The sequence below is a fragment of the Jaculus jaculus genome, chromosome 3 (assembly GCF_020740685.1).
Source record: "Jaculus jaculus isolate mJacJac1 chromosome 3, mJacJac1.mat.Y.cur, whole genome shotgun sequence".
Lineage (NCBI taxonomy): Eukaryota > Metazoa > Chordata > Mammalia > Rodentia > Dipodidae > Jaculus > Jaculus jaculus.
The window spans coordinates 75,432,301-75,458,771 of record NC_059104.1 but is presented as its reverse complement, the minus strand read 5'-3'; the positions used below and the strand labels follow the sequence as shown (position 1 = coordinate 75,458,771).

Below are 26,471 nucleotides of genomic sequence, written 5' to 3'. Positions count from 1 at the left end.
TATTGTTTCCATTGTTAGCCTCCTCCCTGTCTACCCACTTCCAAAGGGACCCTCCTCTTTAGGGAATATGGGTCATGAATTGTGGGGTTAGCCATCAGTTATGGGGATGAGGCAATGTCTCTGTGCATAATGTCCCAACATGTGGCTCTAACAGTCTTTCCACCTCCTCTTCTGTGCATTTCCCTGAGCTGTGTTGGGTTCGTTTTAGGTCTACTTCATTGATGAGGTCTTGGGAAACTCTGTGTCTCTGGATATCTGTTTGGGTAGGAGTTGAGTGTTCTCTGTGTCTATCTCCTTCCTCCTTGTGCTGGTACCAGGTTCACCAAGAAAATAGCACTCTTGCTCATTTCCCTAATTACTCTCTGGTTTCAGGTGGGGTCCTGGTGAGGTGAGATGGGCTATATCTCTCCTTAGGTTCTGTGTCCATCTGAAAAAGAGAAGCAAATTAATGGAGAGTGAAGTCAGCACCAGATCAATGGGATAACCATTATTATTTAGAGGCAATTTAATAGGTATAGGCCCTCTTGTAGCCCAGAATTGGTGGGAGCTTGATTTTGGATATGGTTCTGACTTGTTTCCCACTTCCAGCTATGGGTTCCATTCTACTGAGCAGATCCATTAGCCATTTCATGAGCAGTTGGTTACCCACCATGGCTGTGTGCCACTATTACATTTGTGTGAACATCAAATCAGGTTGTTTGATGCTGAGTAGCTTAGGCCCTGTGTTGCAAAAGCATTTTCCTCCAGTTGCTCATGTAGCACCTTCTGGAACTAGATGAGCTAACTGTCTGGGAACTGACTCTCTTTCAGATTCCAGCCAGATTGCTCCATGTTTTGTACCAATAGCATATGGTGTCTTTGGCAGTAGGGTCTTACCATTAACCTTTGGTGGGTCATCAAGTACTCTGACAGAAATCTATCTTCTTTTGGGAAACCTTGTAGGTCTCTCTGGTTAACAGCTCATTGTGGATGTTAACCTATTCCTGGTACTAGGATTTACAAGCCAGCCCCAAGGAAAAAGAAGGAAGAAAAAGATAGGTAATATAAAAGTGAAAGAAAGAAGAGAGAGAAAGAGAGATAGAGATAGAGAGACAGAGAGAGAGAGAGAGAGAGAGAGACAGGAGAAGATTAAAGTTAGTCTTCATCATACCCTCTCCAGGGCCATTTGATTCAGGTGTTCCCTCTAAAGACCTAATGAAGATTCAACCTTTTAGTCTGTCTTTCAGGATATAGGATTTTATGGTATCAGTTCCATTTGGGTACAGTTTTGTGTCCCCCCATCCGCTTCCCTTACCCTCCTCCTTTCCCACCCCATCCTCCCTATTGTCTGGTCCTTGAGATGCTATTTAGGTATTTCAGCATCTCAGGCAGATTCAGGTTAGGAGCTACAGATGAGTGAGACCATGTGACGATCTTCTTTCTGTGATTGGGTGAGTTCACTGAGAATGATCTGTTCCAAGTTCAACCATTTTTCTTCAAATTTCATTGTGTCATTTTTCCTTACTGTTGTGTAAAATTACATCATGTAGGTACACCACATCTTAGTTATCTATTCATTTAACGATGGATTTTTGTTGTTGTTGTTTTTTGAGGTAAGTTATTGCTGTGGCTCAGGCTAACATGGAATTCACTATGTCGTCTCAGGGTGGCCTCAAACTCACTGAGATACTCCTACCTCTGCCTCCCTAGAAATGTTTTTGATTTATCCACAAGATAAGAGCCTTCATTCTTTCCAGGTCAGGAAGAAAGCAAAGTTTTGAATGTATTTCAGCTTCATTACATTGATGGGCACATCTAGTCCAGAAGCGATTGATCTCTCCAGTGTGTGTGTATCTTCTGTATAAGTACTGCATCATAACTGATTACACCAACAGAGCTCCTGGGTGTCTCTTCTATGAAGATAGATGTGATTGAGGCCAAGTAGTAGCTTATCTGTATAATGCTGGTACTTAAAGGTGTGAATGCTCCCTGGTTGACCCCACTTATTGTGTGTTTACCTTGCTCCTCAGATTTAGAGGAGCTGATGGAATGCCCATATGAACTGTGAACAGGTGCCTGTGAAGATGCTGGGCTGATGATGTGGGCATACTTGCAATGCACTGAGTAGATTGTGTATTCTAGCTGATGGCCTTTCAGAGTAGGGGTCATGTCCTCAGGTATACTCACACGAAGTCACCATGATAGGTTGGACCTTGTAGGGTAAGGGCCATGTGTGTATATGGAGACGCTACTCCTACAGTGTAAATGGTGGCTAGAATGGGTGGGAGGGTTCTTAGGAGGAGATAGTTTGGATCCAGTCCCAGGTACACTTCCTCTGGGTGGGATAATGTATATATGCAGGGGGTCCAGATGGACCCCTTTCTTGTCTCCCCCACCCCACTCCAGTGTGTTCTGGGTGCCTGATTTTCCTGGAGGAGTGTTCAGCTGTTAAATTTCATGGCAGACTACAGGGCCTCTCTATCCTTGTAGAGTCTGTACCTCACTTGGGAAGAAACATACATGACATACCAGTACAACATCTAGTAGAATTGTACTTGAAAATTCCAAGAAAAATACAGACGCTGGGAACTTCCTTGCACCTACTCAGCCACTTTAGTGTACCACCTTGGAGAAATACAGGTGCTAGGGGCTGCCTAGGGCCCACTTAGTCACTCTAGGGTACAGCTGTAGACATATTGCATAGTTTCTCTATGTGTCTCTTTTTCCTAATGTTAATTAGAGATAATGAGAGCCCTAACTTAAATGAGGTAATATTTGAAAAGCACACCACTGGTGATAGAAAGAGTTTCTGCTGTTGGTCCATGGACAACTTGCCATGCCAGCACTATCGCCATCACATTGGCTATCTCATCATCAGAATGGTACTGCTGAAGCACTTTCTTGTGCAGTCCATAACATCTTCCCTTCCTTAATGGAGAGGCCTGTGTATCTCCTTGTCTAAATCAAGGGCTTCCTGGAAAAGACACTAGAGGTCCTAGTGCTGGTTAGTTTTGGAGTGGCCAACTTACTTCAATGCCAGGTGATGAAGGTAAACAGCATGTCCAGTATGCCAGAGCTTTGTATGCACCATCTCAACTAACTAGCTCTTCTAGTGTTCACAGGTGCTAGCTACTGTTAACCACAGTTAATGGATAAGGAGATAGACCTAGGATGGTATAGCAACAAGAAAATGGTGGGTTCAGGATTGTACCTGAGCCTTATCCAGTTTTCTGGCTCATGATCACATTATGTAGTAAGGAGATCTGGGCCATGCTAGACATCTACACTTCCTGCATCTGGATCTTTCAAGCCAAGAAACCCACTGCTGGTACTAGAGATTACTGACATGTAGGACATTGTCTTTTCCTTCCCTTTTTAGGTAACTTAAATGTGTGTCCTTTCTTGGGAGGTAGTTGGCTTGTAAAGAAAACCAAGCCACCAATCTTGCTAAAAATCATGCCACCAGGCATGGTGGCTCGCAGCATTAATCCTAGCACTTGGGACACAGAGTCGGAGGTTTGTTGTGAGTTCAAGGCCAATCTGGGACTGCAGAGTGAGTTGTATGTCAACCTGGGCTGGAGTAAGACCCTACCTTGAAAAAACAAAGAAAATCATATGACTCTGTTGGTTTTGAAGCAAGAGTGATTGATACCAGCTATGCCATGGTCCATATATATACCCATCTCTCTGGATCATAGTCTGTTGCTTTGTATGAAGTGTCCTCCAAAGGTCAGCCATCCTGTGAGAGAGGATACTGATTAGCTGTCAGCTGAATAAATGAAAAATGCTCTCTGGCACAGAGCCTCAAATACATACCAGGTTTTACACCTGCACCAGGTGGCCCTAGCTTCTGCAAATGTGGCAGAGCAGAGTGTGGTCCTGGAATGATCTCTGCATGCTTGGAGCAATCAGGTGTCAAATTAGAATTCTGAAATATTATTTAAGACTTGTTAAATGCTCTAGCCAAGTTATGAATCCAAACTATAGCTGCAGAGCTTGCATGGAGAATACTGTGTTGTAAGGCCCCCATTTTCTTTGTCTAGTTTTATAAACTGCTGTTCAAATTAGAACCTAAAGAAATCTCATGCTGTAGTCTTCTGACTCTTCTAGATGTAGAATCTCTGGGGAATGTACATCCATGGTGCAGCAGTCAGTGTGTATTCATCCTGCATAAGACATTGTTCTTCCCTGGAAGAGGATAGACAAAGCTTGGCTTACACCAACCAGAAAGCAACCCAACCAACAATGTAGCAGAATTTATCCAATTCTGATGAAGACTTATTTTGGGTAGATACTAGTGTTTTATTGCTAGCACCCATTTGTACACCATTAAAACCAAATTCAGCATAAACTCTGGTGGCATCTTCCATGCTCCACTTGCCAGTGGGGAGGTCATACATGAAGTAAGATGTCCTCATCTGTGCTCTGTACCCATGGACCTCTTAGGCAGGATGTTGACCCTCTCAGTGTTGGGTAGCTTCAGGGAAGGCTGAGGTACTAGGGTGTCCTCCTTTTCACTTTTTGTCAGTCTGCCTGCCTAACTCTCATTTTTATGGTATTCAGGGGATTCAACCCAAGATGGTGATGGAATATTGGACAGGGTGGTTTGACTCATGGGGTGGCCCACACAATATCTTGGATTCCTCTGGTGAGTGTTTTACATTGCCTGAATCGAGCATATTTGTTGACACTTAAGTAAGAGTGAGTTTGAAAATCCCTGCAAGTTGGTGCATGGAACTATAGGGTGCCGGGCTCCTGGGGTCATTTGTGTTAATACTCAGCTCTCAGTATTTCAGGGTCTTGACATTTGGAACAACACAGTAAGACTTTCAACACTGTTTTCTCATATTTTTGAAATTAGAAAAGAATATATGCCTATTATGAACATTCAGAAAGTAGAGAAAGTTTCAAGAAGAAAGAAAAGTCCCATAACCTGGGAAAAGCATTTTGATGAATGTACATTGAGGTATCTCTTGGTATATCTCCATCTATACTTTATGTATATACAAATAAAACTGCAGACAAATTTGGCCAAATCTTGCTGTTTTTCGCTTGCTGGTATTCATTCATGGCACATACAGATAGCCACAAAGACAGTAACATAGATTTACTGCCCTAAATAATTCTTTTTTAAAAGCTTTTTTTTTTCTTTTCTTTTCTTTTCTTTTTTTTTTTTTTTTTTTTTTTTTTTTGAGGTAGGTTCTCACTCTAGCCCCAGCTGACCTGGAATTCACTATGGAGTCTCAGGGTGGCCTTGAACTCATGGCAATCCTCCTACCTCTACCTCCCAAGGGCTGGGATTAAAGGTGTGCGCCACCATGCCCGGCGTTTGTTTTCATTTTTATTTATTTATTTGAGAGTGACAGAGATAGAGAGAGAGGGAGAAAGAGGCAGATAAAGAGAGAGAATAGGTACGCCAGTGCTTCCAGCCACTGCAAATGAACTCCAGATGCGTGGGCCCCCTTGTGCATCTGGCTAACGTGGGTCCTGGGGAATCGAGCCTAGAACCAGGGTCCTCAGGCTTCACAGGCAAGCACTTAACTGCTAAGCCATCTCTCCAGCCCTGCTCTAAATCATTCTAAGAACCACATTGTACTGATGACCAAACCACCATTTAGTCACCTAGTCTCCTACTGATGAGCCCTTAGGTCGTCTCCGGTGGCTTTGGTTAAGTGAACATTGTTTCAGTGAGCATCCTTGAACATGCAATTTTGCATACCTGGCATATTATTTTCCTATGATTAGAAATTAATTTGTAGATCAATTCAATTTTTATATGTGTATTTACCTCTACTACTTTTACTATTATCAAATGAGAATACTGGAAGTAGATAAAACCTTATAGATTTTTAGAATCTTAAAGATTCGTTAGCACTGAGTGTTAAAATAATTATAAAAATCTATCAGTACAACATGTCACTGTTGAATTTTGATTTCTTTGGTATATATCTTTAAAGTAAAATATATATTCTTTTTTCATCTTTTTAAAAAATTTTATTTATTTATTTGAGAGCGACAGACACAGAGAGAAAGACAGATAGAGGGAGAGAGAGAGAATGGGTGCGCCAGGGCTTCCAGCCTCTACAAACGAACTCCAGACGCATGTGCCCCCTTGTGCATCTGGCTAACATGGGACCTGGGGAACCGAGCCTCGAACCGGGGTCCTTAGGCTTCACAGGCAAGCGCTTAACCGCTAAGCCACCTCTCCAGCCCAGTAAAATATATATTCATATTAGCCATTTTTTCCCTCTGATACTGTCTTTTCACATAATTGGTCCGTTTCCTAGTCACAGAAGGCCTAGGAAAGGCAGGCAGAATTGACCTATAATGGAGTCCCATCATTTTTCTTTCTTTTGCATTTCCCTGAGAGTAGCCCTGGGAAACAGGATGTCTGGCAGAGGATGGGTCGGCCCACTGGCTCTGGACACAGGTTGTCTAGTGAGAGCTGAAGAGCCAAGGATAATGTGAGCCTTGGAGGGGTGGATGGGAATGTGAGGAACCAAAAGACTGAAGACTTGCCTCAGATTTGAGCTCACACTGCACTTCTCTTCCCTCCTCCCTTTGAAGAGGTTTTGGAAACAGTGTCTGCCATCATCGATTCTGGCTCTTCTATCAACCTGTATATGTTCCATGGAGGCACCAATTTTGGCTTCATTAACGGAGCCATGCATTTTCATGAATATAAGTCTGATGTCACCAGCTATGGCAAGTATTTCCCATTACTGGCTCTCCCTGGTCCTCTTAGCATTAGCAGGGCTGAGCCTTTTGATGGACAGTCCTTTAGAGACAACTTTTGGCTCCTTTAATGCCTTTTTCTGTGAAATGTCTAGGGAAGATAGAGATTTTATCTGCCTTGTCCCCTCTAAACTTCAGGAACAGCAGATGCCTACAAGCAGCTTATTCTGCTGAGAGCTCTTTGGAGGAAGGAACTAGCAAGGGAGGGAGGCACACATAGGGTGATGGTGTGTGAGGCTATTGAGAAGAGGTGATCCTGGACCCACATTAGATTGAGAGTTTCCAGAGTGGAAAAAGTTCCCCATTTTATCTACTTCCAGTTAGTAATTTAGTATCATGCTATGGTCATGGGGCATTTTTGTACTATTTTGACTGAATGGCTCATATTAAAAGTGTCTTCCAGAAAACATTTGCTGGTGTGAAGATCCTACTGTCTTATACCAGCTCCCTCTCTTCTTTATTTTTGCCCTGTGTACTGCTCTGAGGCCTTGTGTGACCATGACAGACCCACCAACTTACTCTCTTCTTTATTTTTGCCCTATGTACTGCTCTGAGGTCTTGTGTGACCATGACAGATCCATTGGTGTCTTGCAGACTATGATGCTGTGTTAACAGAGGCTGGGGATTATACTGCCAAGTATTCCAAGCTTCGAGACTTCTTTGGCTCAGTCTCAGGTATGCAAGCATCATAGTCAAGCATTTACTTGGGCCCATGCTTTTGTTATAAGCCCTTGGAGTAGCTGCTGTCTCATTAGTCAACTTCAGCCCCCTACTTGGAATAATGTGCAAGATTGCCTAAGACTACTGGGAATGTATCTCAGTGTTAGAGCCTTTGCCTAGTATTCAGAAGGCTCTGGGTTTCATAGCTAGCACTACCATTAAAAAAAAATAAAGTTTAAAAAGAATGTTCTAGACAAGCAAAGTTTTCATCATAGTGTGAGCCTTTGTATTTGCTCACAACAGGGAAGTAGTCTGTGGAGGTACATTGCAGGGAGGTATGCCATGAATACTAATTGAATGAAGTTGGGTCATGAAGGTCCATTTCAGGGAGGTGGAACATGTTTTGACCTGTTGAGTGAGTCCAGAGTAGTTCTGACTACTTTCCTATTAGTGTTCCATGTTCATATGACATGTGTTCTCAGTAGGAATCTGGACAAACTCTGAGTGAGTGATGGGTGCTAAGACTATTTATGTCATGTGGAAGACATAGAAAGTCCTGCCTTTTCTCAGACCATAAGTCTTACAGTGGTCTAAGCATCAGGCAGAAGCCTGTAGTTCATATTGGCACCAAGATAAAGGGGCACATTGGGTAAGAGGCTGTGATGATTGGGTCCTTTAGGGAGGGCCATGGTGGTTTCTGTTGCAGGTATCCCTCTTCCTCCCCCACCAGATCTTCTTCCCAAGATGTCCTATGAGCCAGTGACACCATCTTACTACCTGTCACTGTGGGATGCCCTTAAGTACATGGAGGAGGTGAGTACTGCAGGCAGGATCAGGGATAGTTACTAGTTGGGCTGGACCCAGACACTGTCCAGCTGGGGTGATTGGAAAAAAAAAGCCACTTTCGATGCCTTTGAGGTCCCATCTCCAACCCCTGAGTGTCGACAATAAGCTGATGCTGGAAGAACAGAACTTGGGTGTTATGGGGAGACTCCCTCCATGAGTCTTAGCAGGACTTACTCTGGGACAAGAAGAGGGTGAAGGGCAAAGGAAGGCTGGTCCTTCCTTTGTGGAGAGGACAGAGGGCATTTCTGCATTCATTTAGGGATGCTGTAATGCAGAAAACATGGGGGCTTAAGGAGCTCATTAGATTGTAGGAATACAAGCTCCAAGCTCTGTAACGTCTCTTCCTGTTGTCATCATTCCTGTGACTCTGGGAAGCCATAAATTTAATTTGATGAGAATCTGCAATAGATAAAAGGGGCTAGAAGTTCCCTTTCCTCTTGTCCTTGATGTGTTCTCTCTCAGGCCAGGCCTGTTTGTCACTTCTCATCAGAGGACCCAGGGTTAGGAGCAGCCTAGCTTCTGTGTATCCCTATGTCTTCTTTTATAGCCAATCAAGTCTGAAAAGCCAATCAACATGGAGAACTTGCCAGTGAACAATGGGAATGGACAGGCTTTTGGGTATATTCTGTATGAGACAACCATCTCCTCATCTGGCATTCTCAGTGGCCTTGTGTGTGACCGGGGGCAGGTAGGGGTATCTTTCCTTAATTCATGGGACTCTGTAGTGACCAGGCCCTATGCTACACACTTTACTGTCTGCCCTCAGAATTGGCTGCTGCCAGTATATAAGATTGGCTATCCCTGTCAGTTCTGTAACCTTTTCCAGCTGTGATAGTGGGTGTTCAGTTTTTCTCCAAACCTGCCAAGCCTTCACATATGTCCCCACCTGACTATACTAGTTTTGTCATCTGACAGAAGCTCCTCTTACTTCCCTTCTGTTGACTATGATGCTTTTTATCTGCTCATTTTTTGCAGGTATTTGTGAACTCAGTATCCATAGGATTCTTAGACTATCAAACTATGAAGATCATTATCCCCCGGATCCAGGTTTGTCTTCTCAGGGAACTGAGTGATCACTGGCTTAAGTTCCTTCCAAGGAAATCTGGTGGGATTCAAAGAGGAACATCATGAAGCTAGGAAGCTTCATAACTACCAACTATAGAGTCAGGACAAGTATGGCTTTATTGACAAATAGGTCTCTTACTCTTGTCCTCAGAACACAGGAAAGAACTCAGGGACAGAAAGAGGTGCAGCAGTGACCTCATGGCTGGGTCATCAGACTGTAATATTGGCCAATATGTTTCTGGCAGGGTTATACTGTGCTGAGAATCTTGGTGGAGAATCGGGGGCGAGTCAACTATGGGAATAATATTGACAACCAACGCAAAGGTAGGTCCTAGTGAAAGCCAGAAAAACTGCACCACTCTTCACAGACTTATCTACCCCTTTGCCATAGAGGACTTCAACAGGCCATGAGGAGCCCTTGGGGGAAATGAGCCATAAGGGTCCACTGTAGGGAGGTGGGCCATGGAGATCTATTGCAAGAAGGTGGGTCATGAAGGCTAACTGGGAGGCCCACTGCAAGGTGGGCCATGGTGGTACATTGTAGGGTGGTGGGCATGGACCCCCATTGCAGGGAGGTTGTTCACTGAAGCTCTCTGTAGGGAGGTGGACAATAAGGGCCTATTGCAGGCATGTAATCCATGGAAACCTTTTGCAGGGAGAAGAGCCATGGAGGCTCACAACAGGGAAGTAGTCCATGGAGGTACATTGCAGGGAGGTATGCCATGAATGCTAATTGAATGAAGTTGAGTCATGAAGGTCCATTTCAGGGAGGTGGAACATGTTTTGACCTGTTGAGTGAGTCCAGAGTAGTTCTGACTACTTTCCTATTAGTGTTCCATCTTCATATGATATGTGTTCTCAGTAGGAATCTGGACAAACTCTGAGTGAGTGTTTTAATCTCTCCCTAGGGTGAAATGTACTTTTGCAGATAGTAGGCCTTTCTGTTTGCGGGGTGGTGGATAAGGAGCAAGGAATGGAATTGCCTTGCTTGTATAGGATCCCTCCCTTCCTGGGTCTCCACAGTGAACTCATGTCCCCCTCACCCCCAACAAACTCTTTCTGGGAAACTGATAGTGCTTCTCTGCTAAGGAGGGAGCCAGACATGCAATAAACAAAATGCATTTTGTTGGCATGGCTCTCTAGGAATATCCCATCAGCACTCTTTATTTTCCTTGCTCTTTGATCTTTTATTTTAATGTAGCTGTTCCTTTCTTTAATCTAAGTGTAGGTAGCTTCAAGTACAGAAATAGAGAACTGGGGCTGGACGGATAACTTAGTGATTTAGGTGTTTGCCTGCAAAGCCAAAGGACCCACGTTCTATTCCCCATGACCCACATTAGCCAGTGAACAGGGTGGCACATACATCTGGAGTTCATTTGCAGTGGCTGAAGGCCCTAGCATGCCCATTTTCTCTCTCCCTCTTTCTCTCTGTCAAATAAAGAAAAAATTAAAAATTAAAAAATAAAAAGAACTTGGTTAGTATACTACTGTAATAAGGAAGTTGACCTTTTATTTCATTCCTACCAATTTGCATTTGTGGTAGAGGAGACTTGTACCTCTGTTCCCTGGTCAGAATTTTAGCCAAGAGCTCTGAGACATGCCCATGAGATGCTGTGGCTCACACTGGGGCTTCCTTGCCATAAGGGCCTCAGAGTAATTTCTAGCACCACTCTGGCCTGCTTTCCCATTCCCTGCAGAGTTACCTAGTATTTTTCTTGGTCCTCAAAGCCTTCTTCAGGTTTCCATCTCCTTTTGTTCTCCTGAAGGTTAGAAAAAAACCACCAACCTGACTAGTTTTGCTTTTCCAGGCTATTTATCATCTGTTCTCTGAACATCTATGGAATCCTGCCTTCTGAGCCAGTTCACTGTTTATATGTCACAGATTGCCCAAAAGAAATGTCTGTGCTCACACATATGCCCATGCCAAGTAAGAGCATCTGAGATTCCCCACAAAACCTATTACCATCTCCAGACTCAGTGGCTCCACCATCCAGAGTACCATGGGGCACCAACATAGCTGTCCCTGTCCTCAAAATGCTGATCAGTTGGTCTTGAAGTGTGCAGTTCCTTAGTATTAGACCAAGTGATGTTGCCCTCTGCTTCCAATTTTAGATACTGTTAAAGCTGGGTAGGTTGTATGGAAGGTCTCAGATTGGGTTATCAGGTTTGTCAGAGTGGTACACTACTGAGACTATCTAGGCCTGACATTATGTCACCTCATGGCCATGTGTATTTTTCTCCAGAGAGGTGCCAGAGACTGGGCTCACACCATATCTCAGTTTTGTTACAGTTTGTGGATGCATCATCTTCGGCAAATATTAGGACCTAGCAAACAACAGTCTTTCCCATTCTCATGCATTTGGTGTCTCCAGGGAGGCTTATTAAAGTTCAGGGTACCATACATGGCATACACTGCAGAAGTCCTCACTTGAACTTCCTTGGAATGTCCACACATGATGTAGCCACAGTTGAGTCACCTGTTGCCTGATTTGGGACTTGTTCATCTTTCTTTGTCTACTTTCCCAGGTTTAATTGGAAATCTCTATCTGGATAATTCTCCTCTGAAAAACTTTAGGATCTACAGTCTGGATATGAAAAAGAGCTTCTTTCAGAGGTGGGTCATTTCCTATGCCACTGTGTGGACTCATAGATGGAGTGCCCTGGCCTCTCTGCCAGGGTCCTACAGTTGTGCAAACACAGAAGCCAAAGCAGCTTGCCCAAGATGAGGGTAGCGGCCATGTTTCCAGACTGGAAATAAATACCTTGTCACCTTGCTGCAATCTTGCGCCCTTGTTATGAGGTGGGGAGGGGTTTCTTGGAGGCCTTGGTTTGGGAGGGGCCATGCCTTAGAAATTACATGTGGGTCTGGAGGCAGATATGAGATGGTCTTTCCCTCTTTTCTGCTGATGTCCCATGTTAGGTTTGATATGGACAAGTGGAGTACTGTTCCTGAAGCTCCAGCCTTCCCTGCGTTCTTCCTGGGTGGCCTGTCAGTTGGTCTTTCCCCCGCTGACACATTTTTGAAGCTTGAGGTTTGTAGGACCCCTTTCTTTTCTGGTTCTCATTTCTCTCAGGGATCCAATATAGGAACCCTTTGGACTTGTCATGGATGGAACTTTCTGAAGCCTCTGGGCCCAGAGGTCCCCCTGCCTTTTCATGTTGCCCTATATGACAGGGGCTTTGGGGCCACCTGGGGGAGGTATGGGCTCCAGGCAGAACCATATGGTTGTACCTCCTGGGTGCTGCTTTCTATGTCATCTGAGGTTTGCTGCCCTGATTCAGGAGGTCAGAGCAATGGGGATGGAGGTAGGACTGTCCCCTGCTGGTCTAATGGGAGTCAAATATTGGCTCACTTTGGTTTCTAAGAACCTGAATGGAGAACATATGATCTCACTGTTTTTTTTTTGTTGTTGTTTGTTTTTGGTGTCACTTAATCTTTGAGGCTCTCATGGCAAAATAACACCCCCCTTATTCTACTTGAAGGGCTGGGAGAAGGGGGTTGTATTCATCAATGGCCAAAACCTTGGACGCTACTGGAACATTGGACCTCAGGAGACCCTCTATCTCCCAGGTGCCTGGCTGGACAAAGGAATAAACCAGGTGGGAAGACTTCCAGCCTCCTTTTATTTTCTTTGTAACTCCCTTCCCATCCTTGTCCTCCCTACTATCAAATTGCCTTCCTGGGCACCTTTGTTCAGTGAGAGAGCAGCCAGATATTTCAGCCAGCCATCCCTCTTTTCCTTGGTGCTGATAACCTCTTGAGTCATTCCAATTTTGTTCCCACACTCTCTCTTCCCATCCTGGTGTTTCATCTATCTCTAGGACAGACTTCATAGCTCAGCCCTTGTCTCCTACAGGTCATCATTTTTGAGGAAACAATGGCAGGTCCTCTGGTACAGTCCACTGACATCCCACACCTGGGCAGGAACCAGTACATTAACTGAACAGCGGCCCCAGTAGCACTTGCTGGTGGGTGGTTCCCTTCCTCGAACCTTCCCTACAGAAGTATCTCCTTAAGCAGCAGCCTTGGGGAACCAAAGCCTATGGTCAACCATGTGACTCAGTTTAAAATCTAAACCTGGAGGACTTAAGAGAAGGTGGGATAGCTCTAGGCTAGGGTCTCCTCATAAATAGATGGTGCTTCATCTAGCTTTGTGGATGGTGCCCTTTTTTGCTTCCTTTATCTTTCTAGGGAGTCCCAAAGGATGTCTTGATGCTGGGGGTTGGGGTATATAGTCAGATCATGTTCCGAGAAGATGTTCAAGTTGGGTGGGTTCTGCTCCAGAAGTCAAATCCCCACTGGTAGGCCTGTTGAGCACAATATTTTCTTTGAATGTGGTGGGGCATGAACACATCCTCCACAGTCTCTGTGCTCCTGAACTGTTTGTAGAGGGTAGAGAAGGGGAGTCTCACTTGACTCTTTATTTTCTCTTTACCACCTTTCCCAAGCTACCTCTGGGATTCCAGAAGAAAGTGTGAGAGATGGTTTTCCTTCCCAATCCCTCATGGTTTCTGATGGGATGAAAAGAAGCAGGCATACTTAGCCACTTACCTTCCCGGGATAGAGAACATTTGTTGTTGTACTCAGCAAGGACTGTCACCAGGGGAAGAGATGGGGATCCCAGCAGAAACCACACTAGATATTCATGCTCTCAGGAAGGGAAGGGCCCAGCTTAAGTGGCACTGGGCAGGAATCTCCCCACCTCTAGTGGAGTTTGGAAGTAGCCACAAGGCTCACAGGCCTAGCCCCACCCAGACTCTCTGAATACCACCCTATCCCAGTGACCAAGCAGCAGGGAAGATAGCCTTCCACCATGTTATCTCAACATTCAAATTGGAGGCTTTTATTCTAGAGGTCAAGTGCAATAGTTGGTTCAGGTTTGCCATCCTGAATTACAATAAAGCAATAGACTTGAATCAAACCTTTGTTGTGCCTCTAGCGTTTTGTGTGCCATTCTAAGCCATAGGGAGAGGGTGACTCCTGAAGATCCAGACACTGATGAAACTACTCAGCTGGTGGATAGTTTATACCTTAGAACCAGTCCTGACCTAAATTGTCCTGGAAATGTCACTGCACTGGAGTGTTCCTGGAGAAGAAATATAAAATACAAGTCCAATCTCATGCTAGTGTACGGGAGTAAGAATTTTTCAGAAAGACAAAAGTACAAATTAGTTATAGGAGATAATTTTTCTTCATAAACTATATCTGGCATGTACTGCCCCAAACTAATTATCTTCACTAATAGTCAAATTGCACATATCTCTGACTACAGTGCCCAGCCAGGAGCCCAGTGAAGACTGGTTGGGCTGAGGCTCACAGGTTGGCATCTTGTGTGCAGCTGAGGACTGGGTCTGTAAAGAGGTGGGGGACAATGATAATACTCAGGCACTGAGCTCACTGGCAGATGGTTAAGGGAACTATGCCAATGTTCCAGTAGGGCAGAGAAATGGATTTTTTGACAGTGTCTTGTTATGTAGCCCAAGATATCTTTAAATTTTCAGTCTTCCGGCCTCAGTCTCCCAAGAGATGATATTATAGGCTTGAAACATCAAGCTTGTGCCAAAGGGAGCTTATTTAAGTAAAGGTTGTAGACAATGCCTCCACAGCAGAACAGGAAGAGTCCTCATTTCCCTCCAAATCTACAAGCTGTTTGAATTACCTTGCAAAGGAAGTGCTGAGTTAAGATGTAAATGAGCCTAGGACTACTCCAGTAGGGCCTGAGCCACAGAACAATGTCACTTTGTCTTGCATTACATGAGTGAGTTTCCAGTATGTAAGCTGGAAACTCTGGCAGGCAATTGGAACTTTACACAAAAAGGGGAATATTACATCCAAACCTTTTATAAAAGTGAATCCCAAATTAGAGAGGTTTTCTAAATTTTTTTTTAAAAATATTTAAAAAATTTATTTCTTTGAGAGCAACAGACAGAGAGAAAGAGGCAGACAGAGAGACAGAGAGAATGGGTACACCAGCCACTGCAAATGAACTCCAGACACATGTGCCCCGTTGTGCATCTGGCTAACTTGGGTCCTGGGGAATTGAGCCTTGAACTGTAGTCCTTAGGCTTCACAGGCAAGCGCTTAACCGCTAAGCCATCTCTCCAGCCCTAATTTCTTTTTTTTTCAAAGTACAGCAAGAGCTCTAGCCCAGTAGGCTGACCTGGAATTCACTGTGCGGTTAGTCTCAGGCTGGCCTGGAATTCACAGCGATCATCCTACCTCTGCCTCCTCCAGAGTGCTGGGATTAAAGGCATGTATCACCACACCCAGCATAGAGAGAATGGGCTCACCAGGGTATCTAGCAAAGGAACACCAGACTTAATGTGCCACTTTGTATAACTCCGGTCCTTAGGCTTTCTGGGCCAGTGTCTTAGCCGCTGAGCCATCTCTCCAGCCCCCAACTTTGAGTTTTATGCAAACTTGATCAGGTATATGCTGGGCCCATTAAAAAATGAAGCTTTCTTGGGGCTGCAGAGATGGCTTAGTGGTTAAGAGCTTGCCTGTGAAGCCTAAGGACCCCGGTTCAAGGCTTGATTCCCCATGACCCACGTTAGCCAGATGCATAAGGGGGCGCACACATCTGGAGTTCGTTTGCAGTGGCTAGAGGCCCTGGAGTGCCCATTCTTTCTCTCTCTCTCTCTGTCTCTTTCTCTTGCTGTCTGTTGCTCTCAAATAAATAAATAAAAATACCAAAAAAATCATTAAAAAATATGAAGCTTTCTTGCAGGATCTTACTATGTTTATCCTCTATCAAAGCAAATGTTGGCAGAGTTTAACTCTCCTGAGCTGACTATTTTGTCCAGAACTTGCACACCATATAGCTTTGTCTCTTTGGAATACTTCTGCTCATATACCTAACCTTCTGAATGCTGGAAGTGTCTGCTCACTCATTCTTTCCTGTTTGTACCCACCGTGTCTCACCTGTGAGACTTTAGGCTTTGTGAACAGGCTTGATCCCACACCCTCCACTGTCCATCTCCATCCTTACTGGCAGTTGATCCTCACCATCTGCTTCATGTGTCTGATAAGCATCAGAAGCAATTGCAATTTCCTTCATGTGACCCCTACTGCACTCCATCCATCCCATATCAATACACAGAAATTCTTTGTTTCAAACTATTTTGGCTCCTTCCTTTGCACACCACACCCAACCCCTGAGAAGATTCCCCCCCCCCCCCCGCCCACTGTACTTCTTGAGACCTTCAGAATTCACCCCACCCGTCAGCTCATACCTGTTTTATTTTGCAGCTGCCTTCCCAGGTCCTTAGCCCATTCCATTTGTCTTTAGCAGGGAGGCAGAGTGGTTCTTCTCACATGTCAGTTTGATCATGCTGTCCTCTGCTCTGAAAATCCCCCCCCCCCAAAGCCTCCTCATTTCACTGAATTGAAGCCAAAAACCTTGTCTTGGTTTCTGGTGCCACACCACTAGGCTTTCCCTTACACACCCACTGAATCTCCCACTTCCTTCCCTGACTTGGTCAGTTGCAGCCACATTGCAGGGTTTTGTTTTTGTTTTTGTTTTGGCTGGGCTGTGCACATGAGAAACACTCTCCTGCTGATGACAGTTCTCTCTTCTTGGGATGATCTGACTCAGAGAGCTGTATGTTGTCATGTGATGTTAATGCTCAGATTCTCCTTCACAAGGACACTTTTCTGATGTTGTGTGGAACCCCAGCCCCTCTTAACTACTACCTACACCCAGCTGTGCTTGTTCCTTTACAGCAGATCACATCTGAAATGCTGCTGTCATTTGCTGTCTGTCTCCTCTAAGCTCCTTGAAGACAAGAGCTTGGTTCTTCTTTCCCTGCTGGGTGTTGGCTGCTAGTATGACTATTCAAGGCATTTGGTAAATATTTGTTTGATGGTTAAATTAATAAATTAGAATAAAGTAAGGCAGGGCTGAAGAGGATTAGGGTTGTTAAAAACCACATTTGATTTTTAATTTTGAAAACAAATTAAATACAGTTAAATTAAAACAGACCGGATGGTGTAGCAGCTGGGCCTCCACCCTCACTCCAGCCTCTGCGCTTGGAACTCCTGAACCCTGGCTTCTTCACTCTTTTGTGGTGGGGCTTGCCAGGGAGGCAGCAGGGAATAAACTGGGTTTGAAGAACAAGTTGTCATCATAGATTCAGTTCTAATTTATAACAAACTCATTATGAACAAAGATGAAGGCTGCAGTTTTCACAAGGGTTATAATTATAAATAAATACACATGCAGCTACGAGAGGATAGTAGTGAAAACAACTGAATTAGGATCTGCTAAAAATAAAATCCCCAGTTTTTTTTATTTTCAATTTCTCCAAAATGAGCCTTAGAGTTGAGGCTAAAAATTTCGCCTCAGGGTAGCCAATTTGACCTTGGCATCCAGGGTTAGTTTCTATGAGAAAGCAAGAGTGCCTAGATATATATTCACTTATTTGATGGATGCCCACCTCTTCTTTCTCCCATGCCACCCCACTTGATGTCAATGGATGAATTTACAAAGTAACATCCAAAGTGTTAAGAGACTGGGGACAACATCCTGCAAGGTGGCTCTTGGATCTCATGTCAACAGATGATTTCATAAATGCTATGGGAAGTTAAATACATTTCAAAATAGGCAGCTGATGCTATATTCTGAGTGTTAGGTATATGGACTGAGTCCTATCCAGGAATGGGTTCTGGATGGATCTCAGACCTGTCCTGTGAGTTTTAATGGAGTGGGAAGCTGTTAGCAATTAAGAAATAAACTGGTCTTCAGTGGGCATGGGCCCTTTCTTTTTCCTCCATTTGGGAGGAAAATTGTGCTTCCAACTTGTACAAGTAGGGGTAGAACCACCACCAGAGGCCCCCACCTGACCAGAGCTGGGCCTCTCAGATGCCTGGCAACCCAGTCACATGCTTTTCCTGGGTGGAGAGCAGCAGAATGGGCATACTCTTCTCTCTGGGCAGTGGGTATGTGGCAGGCTGGCTCTGCATGTTCCAAAGCAGAGGGAGAAACATTCTTTCCCAAATTGTGGTTAAGATAGAATAGTTTGTAAAGGTGTGTGTCCCCTTTCCTCAGTGTTCAAACAAATCCCTGTCTGTACCTGAATCCCATGCTAATCCAACCCCCACTGAAACCAGTGCTTGGGCTGGAACTACCAGCCTCATGCTTTCTTGGGAAGTGCTTTGTCTGCTACTACTGCTTATACCAACCCTGAAGTCTGTGGTTCTCAGGGGTTCCAGGAAGAGGGATTTTACCTTCCTAGGCTAGTGAAGGGGCACTATAGCGCAGGGACTTTTGGGAGGCAGTGTGTGGATAGTGGGGTCTTGTTTTCTTTTTTTTGTCCCGATCAATCAGTAACCTATGCTGGCTCGAGGCCCATCTCCTTGCCAATGCCAGGAGAGGAGGCTTGAGGGATGTGGGCAAGAGGAAGAGCTCTGAGGTACAGGGGGCCTGTGGGCAGGCCCAGGCTCCCCCCATGCAGGGCTGGGAGCCAGGTGGGATCCAAGACAGCCTTATGCCCTGTAAACATGAACCAGAGGAGAGCCAGAGGTATGTCTGATTTGGGTGCAGCTCTGAGGAAGAGCAGCTGCTGAAGAGGGGCGTTGGGGCACTGAGATTGCCCTGGACTGCTCTCTGGTCTTCATTAGTCCCTGGCCAGGCATGCTGTGTAGTCATACTGAGCCCAGGAGCCATGCTGCACTTGACAGTGGGATCTTCTAAGTTCCCTCCAGCCCCCGTATCATCTTAGGGCTGGATGGGTGCCTGCAGCACTTGCTCGCACAGCCCCATCACTGCAGAAAGCTTCCAAAGAAGTGTGCTGGGCATGGGTTTTGCTGGCAGCTGGAACCCCCAGCTCTTAGGTCTCTCAGGCCCCCTGGCCATGTTGGATGGATATAGCAACAGGTCTGAGATTTCTGTGCTTAAATTCTGTCTTTTATCCTGGCATCAAGCTGGGCTCTCTCAGAAGCCCCCAGAATAGAAAAGAGGTGATGGCGTTCCTTAGGAGTCTGCCTCTTGGAGGAGCTATCAGCCATATGAGAGGATGGAAGGCCAAGGGTCTGGGAAGGAGGTTCCTGTGTGAAGGAGGAACAGAGGCATCAGCTGAGAGTGACATGGAGAGGTAACAGCCAGAGAGGCAAAATGCTCAATCCAGAGACCCAGAAGCTACACAGAGCCTGGCTGTGGATCTTCCTTGGAGACATTTTTTTGAGGATCAGGTGTGGGAGGTTATTCAGTGATGTGAAGAGGCCATGAGACTGGCCGTGTACTCATTCTAAGTGGTACTGGCCAAGGCAACTTTAAGTTCAGGAGATGAAACAGGCAAAGTAACACATATCCCTCGTGGACATGGTAACTGTAAATGTTCTGGGGCCAGAGTAAAGCTATCTATCCAATCTGAGCTCCTACTTCTGTCTGGCAGGAGTAAAAAGTCTTGAATAAGGAAGGGGTGCCTTCAAGATGAAAGATATGCTCACAGAAAGTTCCTCAAAAATTCTTAACTTGTTCAGTCACCTGGCACAAGTCTTTTGGGCCAATGAGTCACTTTGAGCAAGTCTGTTAGCTTTTCTGTCTTTTTTTGTTTGTTTGTTTTTGTTTTTATCAAGGTAGTATCTTGCTCTGGTCCAGGCTGACCTGGAATTCACTATGTAGTCTCAGGGTGGCCTCAAACTCATGGTGATCCTCCTACCTCTGCCTTCCAAGTGCTGGGATTAAAGGTGTGTGCCACCGTGCCCGGTTACCTTTAGCTTTTCTGAACATCACTGTGTTAACCTCTGACCCTTTGGCCTATCCCAACAGAAGAAAATAATTAAAAAAAATAGAAACACATATGTAGGATTTGCTATATGCCATAGACTGTTCTCAATGCCTTTGGTAGACCATTCCACAGCTAAAGAAACAGTACCTGACCCCACAGGGAATACCAATAACCCCACTGAGGTGTGCCCTCAGTGGATTAGGGGCGAGGGAAAGAGGATATAAGAGAATAACTTGATAACTATGACCAACACTTGACTTCATAACTTAATAACTATGACCAGCCCCTGCATTAAAATTCATAATCAATTAAAAAATAGTAGGGAGACTAGTAGGAGAGAAGAAGAGAACAGAGAAAGGAGTAGGGGGTAGGGAAAAGACAGAGGGAGGCAAGGTGACTATGTTCAAAATACATTTTTACATAAAATTATCAATAAGTCAACAAGATACGTACACACACACACACGACTATGGAAAGAAGGGACTCTGGAGGGGCATACATGAGGGGGAATAGGAAGCGAGCTGTGATCATGATATATATTCTATATATATATGGATGCTGTTAATAAATTTTTTTTTAAAAAAAGAAACAGTACAGAGAAGTGACACCAGGCCAAATAGAATAGTGGTAGGCCTGGCAGCTGAGTGAGCTTTGGTGCCCATGTTTTGTGGGCTCTTTACCTCATGTCATTGAAAGCCACAAGGCTGCTGACTTAAAACAGTGAGTGGTCCTCATCACAACCCTATGTCTGAAGGAGAATCCAAAGAACAGGATGAACAAGTTTGTACTGATGTCCTTGTAGTCCAGGAACCATGGCCAGCATGACAGTAGCAATGATAAGCTGTCAGGAGGAAGGCAATACTTGCAGAAGGTCCCAGCCATGTGCTTGAAAGCTGGTACCTGTTAGTTGTAAGGGGCACAGTAGGAAGGGTACTTTGGCCATCCTTCTCCTATTCTCATTGGTCCTATCCTCCCCAAGTTACAGAGCAAGAAGTAAAGCTCCCAGGGATAGGATGGAGGCCACGTCACAACCTGGAACTGCTTGCCCAGTTAAGTGGCAGTTCTGGCATTCCCTCCTACCTGCATCCTGAGGCTCAGATCTCCATTGAGGGGTCAGTGAAGCCCTTCTTCCCCTCATTCACCAGCACTGGCTTCTCTGTCCGTGTGTGCCAGACCAGGATCTGTGTGTCCAGAGGCAAAGAACAAAATGGGGCAGGTCCCCAGCTCACTCTGCCAACCTCCCAGCTGTCTCCCACACCCTGAAAGTCTTTCTTCTGCCACCACCCTTTCCAACCTTGTTCCATCAAGATTCTCTCAATTTGTCTTTATTTCTATCTATTCCCTCACTCTTGTACATGTGATGTATTCAAAGTAGCCATGAGAAATGAGAAATCTAAAGATACAGAAAATAGACACGTCTCAGAATTTCTCAAGTGTGCCTGTGTGATTGTACATGTGCATGCATACATTTGAAGACAGCTATATGTATGTCTACGTGCATAAGACATATACTGTGTGTGAACATGCCATGGTGTGTGCATATGTGTGCTTAATGAGGATCTTAGAACATAGCTGTTCTGATGGAGAAGCAGTGATTTTATGTTATTACCCCTTCCCCATTTTCCTGCCTCCTGTAATTGTGGCTACCTTGCTCATGATAAGCTACCTTCATGGATGGGTACTGTAAGACATGAAAGGTTATTTTGAAGCCCTCCTTTCCCCTTGGCCTACAAAGGGTGTGGAGTTGCTTACAGCTCTCAGTTCTGCAAAGGTTCTTACCTTGGTGCAATTGGCTGCCTTTGGCTCCAGGTCATTGAGGGTGACAAGTTCTCGAAGGAGACTGCTTTCCTGGTAGCCTCCCTTTACACCACGTAGCTTGAAGTAGGCCTGGCTCCGCTGCAAGATGAGCCTCAAGTTGACTGCAAATCCAGCCATGTCTATTGCAAAAGGTCGGTGGGGGTCGAACACTGTCTTCCAGCCAACAACCTTCCCTGCCCCATTCACCCGTGGGGCCTCATATCGAAGGCCACCAACGAAGGCCACAGGCCATACCGATACCCTCCTGGTGCTGCGCATCTACAAGTTGAGAACCAGAGTTAGGACACCTGTGTCTACAATGTGAGCGTGGCCCATTCCCACAGGTGAAATCAATTAACTAGTGTGTGGGGGGGGAGGGGCAGTGGTCAGGGGAGAATGCTGTTCAGTCCCATCTCTAGATTCCATGCCATTGATTAGTATCACGCTAGAGGACTACCTAACAACCCCCCCCCCCCCCGCCCGCCAGGCTGCAGGCCAGACATCTTTCTCAGACCAGTTGGCCATCTACTCAACATGGTCCTAATGCTCTTTTCTCCCTTGCACCAAACCTCAGTCACCACGTTTTTATTTGAAATAGACCTGAATTCTCAAGACTTGCACATGGCCAGTGAATCATTGAGAAGCTCAAACTTGTATCCATGGGGTTTCTGGAGGCCATACTAAATGTCCTTACTCAGAACCCTCTTCAGAGTGCAAACACCTCCAAGGCCAGCACTGTGGTTCGTGAGCTCCAAGCTCCACTAGCCTTTCCTTTAACTGGTGGGGTGCTTTACGCTATACTTTTTTCCCCCCTCATTTCTTTCCCTCATTCTTCGTGTGTCCAGTGAGCTCAACCTTGGGATACGTGTATACAGGCCACTGTATAGTGCTGTGTCGCCTCCTGGGAAGCTCTGATCCTGACTCCCTTGCCTCCACCCAGACCCACATGGTGCTCTCCCTCTTCTGGTCCCTCCCCCACCTCCTCAAAGAGCTCCAGACTGTATGTGTTGTCGTCATCTGCGAAGTAAACCACTCCTGGCTGGGTGGAATTACGTGGGAAGGTCTCCCGCAGCCAGCGCAGAGCCAGGTTGCGCTGCATGGTGCCGCGCGGGATGCGGGGGTCCCGGGCATCGCCCCGCAGCTTGTAGTTTCGAGGCGTCTCCACGTGGAGGTGCGTGTAGTTGAGGCCGGTGTCGCGGAGCAGGCGCGCTGTCAGCGGGGTCCTGCGAGGCGCGTCCTCCACCACCAGCCAGTGCAGGTTGGGCACGTGCAGCAGCGTGTTGGCCATGCGCGTCAGCTCCGCCTTCTGCACCGGTCGGCTGTAGGTGGGCGTCACCACGTGGATGGTGGGCAGTGTATCAGACCACGGCGGCGGCCTTGTGTAGACATACTCGGTGCGGACCACCTCCACGATGTCGCGGTCAGACATGCAGTACTCCCTAGGGTCCGTGCCTGCTGGCGCCTCGTGCCGGGGGTCGCTGCCCTCATCTGCAGAGGTGGGAGAAGGTAGTGCAGGACGAGCGCGCTGGCCTGGCTCTGATACAGGCTCAAGGCCACCCTCCCTTCCACGTCAGTCTTAACCTCTTGCCTCTGCAAGCCTGATATCAGTGACCCACCTCTTTTGTTCCTTCTTTAGCCCTGAGGTTGCAATCTGCAGTCCTGGCCCTCTTATGGGGCATTTCCTATTTCGGATTCCTGGGGTTCTAGAAAGAACCGGTTCCTTATCGCATCTGACCACTCCATAGTTATCTGAATGTGGCTAGCCACACTCCAGCCTCGCATCTGCAGTCCTCCATGCATTAGGTTTTAAGTGAGTCCTGAACATCACCTTTCTGGCCTCCAACTACAGCTCAGTGTCAGGGTCATATTATGTGATGTAGATGGATGCCACAGAGCTGGAGCTCAGCAATGACATGGCTCCAGCATACTTAGTCTCTAAACAGAATTTTAGGTTAGCCCATCCTAGGTTTCTTACAAATCCTCCTGCAAATTGGGCCTCTCCTTCTTGGCATGATGTAATCAGTTCTTTGAATCTTGGTGTACAATTCAATATTTAACTACTGTGGGCTTTGCCCACAGTTGTGAAATCAATATAGTTGTGAACTCTCAATGCCATGTCTAAGTTTAGTTATGACTCCATTTGGGTGTATAGCTGATTAAGTTCTTCCACTGGTCTGATGTCAATATCCTAGTCCACACGTTCTAGACATGCTCATTGGCCCTCTAGGTTGTGCACTTTCCTACTGCCCTAGCATTTGGTGAATGTTTCCCAAATCCATTTCAAAGATTTCACAAGGGCCATGACACTTGCTGAGGCCTGTGTCTGGCCACATGCCCACAGGCATGGGAAGCCATTACTTCCTGAATTCCCAGAAAGCAACCTGCTCCAACGAGGGGCAGTTCTTACGCATTACAGAACCCAGATGTCCTAGTAAGAGGATAAATCAGAGTTGCTGGCATACTTTTTTTCATTCACTCCCTGCTCTTCAAGTTATGTCTTCATGTTTGAAGGGCTCATGAGTTAACTACGGTGTGGTTCATACTGCTCACTTGCTGTCTCAGTGGGAGTGGCAGTAGCCAGAGGGCAGACCTAAAAATTCAAAACCTTAGGCTTAGACTCTTCCCTTTTCTGTGACCAACTACATACTCCTGATCAAGTTACTTAGCTTCTGGTACCCCGATTTAATGACTGTAAAGTGTAGCTAATAGTACTGCTTTATGGAGTTACTGTGTAGATTCAGTATACACAAGGGTTCGGAGCACTGCTAGGCATATTTACTTTGGCTTCCTTCTGTGTAGGACATTAGCTTCCCTGCTTCCTTGTGGCTCCATGAACTTACAGTAAGGATGAAATGTTCAAGCCAATGGAAGTATGGAGTGTGGATGTAGAGGGGATGCTAGACTATGGCCCTTCTGTTCCTTCCCTCCATTCCACCATTACTATTAGCAGCAAATGAGTTTGCAGCATGCTCTTATGGAGTCTACTGTGGATGAACTTGCCTCCTAGGGAACGCACCCAGGCTAATAGCTCACTAGACACTGTGGTAGCCTGAAACCCATGACCCAGATCAAGATATGATGCTTGGGGACTAGCAGAGAGGCAGGACATCAAAAGGGTCATATTGAAAGGATGAAAATGTCAAGTAAAGGTATAGGAGCCAGGATTTTGACCAGAGTGAGATTTCATGTGTCCTATAGTTAAAGGTACTTTAGAAACTGAGGTTAGGGACAGAGACTTAGAGCCATTTTGTATAGCCTCTGCTATCCAGGTCATCTGGACCAGGTCAGGTGGAGAAAGTTCTCCACACATTAGGGATTAGCTACAACCTGCTTTCCATCCTTCCCTCTGACTTCAGGGCTTCTTTAACTGAGTCTTAACGGGCTTCTGGTGTGATAGCTCTGACCTTTGCTTTGCCAAAATGGCAACAGACATTATGTCATTTTATATATGGTAGTTTAAACCCCTTTGGGATGAAGTATTCACAGGATAACTGTGATGCTAAAATAACAAGCACCAAAGAGAGGCATGGGGATCAGGAGCCATAGGATGAGATCATGCATAAGTGCAGAGTGTCCAGTAAGGGCAGTGGGGCTGTAGCAAGAAGCCTTGGAAACTGAAGGGGGATGGTAGGACTCAGACTCTCATGGTATGGGGTAGCATAGCATGGGACATGATTTGTGGATGTGGCTGCACTCATACCACTGGAGGCCATGGGCTTCCATGGATTCCCCAGGCCCTACTGCAGAGCCATTACTTATCACTGGGGAGTACTTGGGTGCCTTCCTGCTTTCCCATATTCCCAGAAAAGATGGTGTACATTGCAATGGAAAACTGCTTCCTACCTGAGTGTTGGGTCTAGGTGTTAAATGGGGCAGAAGATAAGATGAATAAGACTGAAGGCTAAGGAATGAGGTGTAACCAGACGTGGGAGGCATGGAAGGTTTGAAAGAGAGGTGGTTGTGAAAGAAAATGGAAACACAGGACTCAGGGATAAAAGAAAGTGATTCTAGTCTATTTTTCTACTCTGTTCTTAGAAGGACTCCTCCCTTCTCCAGGCCTCTGCCATTTGTGTTTCCTAATCAGAAAAAGGGGACAAAGGATCCACTGCCCTGGAAAGGCATTACTGGCTGGGATTACAGCACTTGCCTGTCATGCAGTAGGCCCTGAGTTCGTCCTCAGCAATCCAAAAATAAAACTAAGCCAGGCATGGTGGCGCACGCCTTTAATCCCAGCACTTAGGAGGCAGAGGTAGGTGGATCACTGGGAGTTCCAGGCCACCCTGAGACTACATAGTGAGTTCCAGGTCAGCCTGGGCTACAGTGAGACCCTACCTCAAAAAACCAAAAAACAAAACAAAAAAAACACTAAAACAAACAAACAAAATCTTAGTACTTGAGGTACTGCCTTCCCAAGAGTGTCTCATTTCTAGAGATAAACACAACAGACTGACCCCCACTTTCCACAAGCCAGTCTTCCTGTGGCCTAAATCATCTCAGGATCAAGTAAGAGAAAATTAAAACCATCATCAAATCCTAGAACCCACAAAAGTTATTCAAACTATCCATTTCCGAGTCAGGCATGTTGTGCATGCCTATAACCCCAAAACCTGGGAAGCTGAGGCAGGAGTAGGACCATGGTGTGGAAGCCAGTACCAAGTAAG

At 45.7% G+C, this 26,471-nt stretch overlaps 2 protein-coding genes across 12 annotated transcripts in view; one reads left to right on the top strand and one right to left on the bottom strand.

Moving 5' to 3' along the window:
- Window positions 1-14,207, top strand: part of Glb1l2 (galactosidase beta 1 like 2) — a 46,973-nt gene extending 32,766 nt beyond the window's left edge. The window contains exons 9-19 of one of the 3 annotated variants that reach the window (XM_045146526.1): window positions 4,543-4,627; window positions 6,547-6,684; window positions 7,309-7,389; window positions 8,105-8,187; window positions 8,768-8,908; window positions 9,196-9,267; window positions 9,531-9,609; window positions 11,812-11,899; window positions 12,206-12,317; window positions 12,769-12,885; window positions 13,143-14,207. In XM_045146526.1, the coding sequence (XP_045002461.1) occupies window positions 4,543-4,627; window positions 6,547-6,684; window positions 7,309-7,389; window positions 8,105-8,187; window positions 8,768-8,908; window positions 9,196-9,267; window positions 9,531-9,609; window positions 11,812-11,899; window positions 12,206-12,317; window positions 12,769-12,885; window positions 13,143-13,229 (1,083 nt within the window). In that variant the 3' untranslated portion in view covers window positions 13,230-14,207. Of the gene's footprint in view, window positions 1-4,542; window positions 4,628-6,546; window positions 6,685-7,308; window positions 7,390-8,080; window positions 8,188-8,767; window positions 8,909-9,195; window positions 9,268-9,530; window positions 9,610-11,811; window positions 11,900-12,205; window positions 12,318-12,768; window positions 12,886-13,142 lie in introns of all 3 variants that reach the window. The other 2 variants (XM_004665504.2, XM_045146527.1) reach the window with 2 other exon arrangements.
- Window positions 14,208-17,195: 2,988 nt separating this feature from the next.
- Window positions 17,196-26,471, bottom strand: part of B3gat1 (beta-1,3-glucuronyltransferase 1) — a 29,390-nt gene continuing 20,114 nt past the window's right edge. For all 9 annotated transcript variants that reach the window (XM_045145501.1, XM_045145496.1, XM_045145499.1 and 6 more), the window contains 4 exons: window positions 22,790-23,298; window positions 21,793-22,089; window positions 21,094-21,194; window positions 17,196-19,330 (listed from right to left, as the gene is read on the bottom strand). In XM_045145501.1, coding sequence (XP_045001436.1) covers window positions 21,108-21,194; window positions 21,793-22,089; window positions 22,790-23,298 — 893 coding nt within the window. In that variant the 3' untranslated portion in view covers window positions 17,196-19,330; window positions 21,094-21,107. The remainder of the gene's footprint in view (window positions 19,331-21,093; window positions 21,195-21,792; window positions 22,090-22,789; window positions 23,299-26,471) is intronic.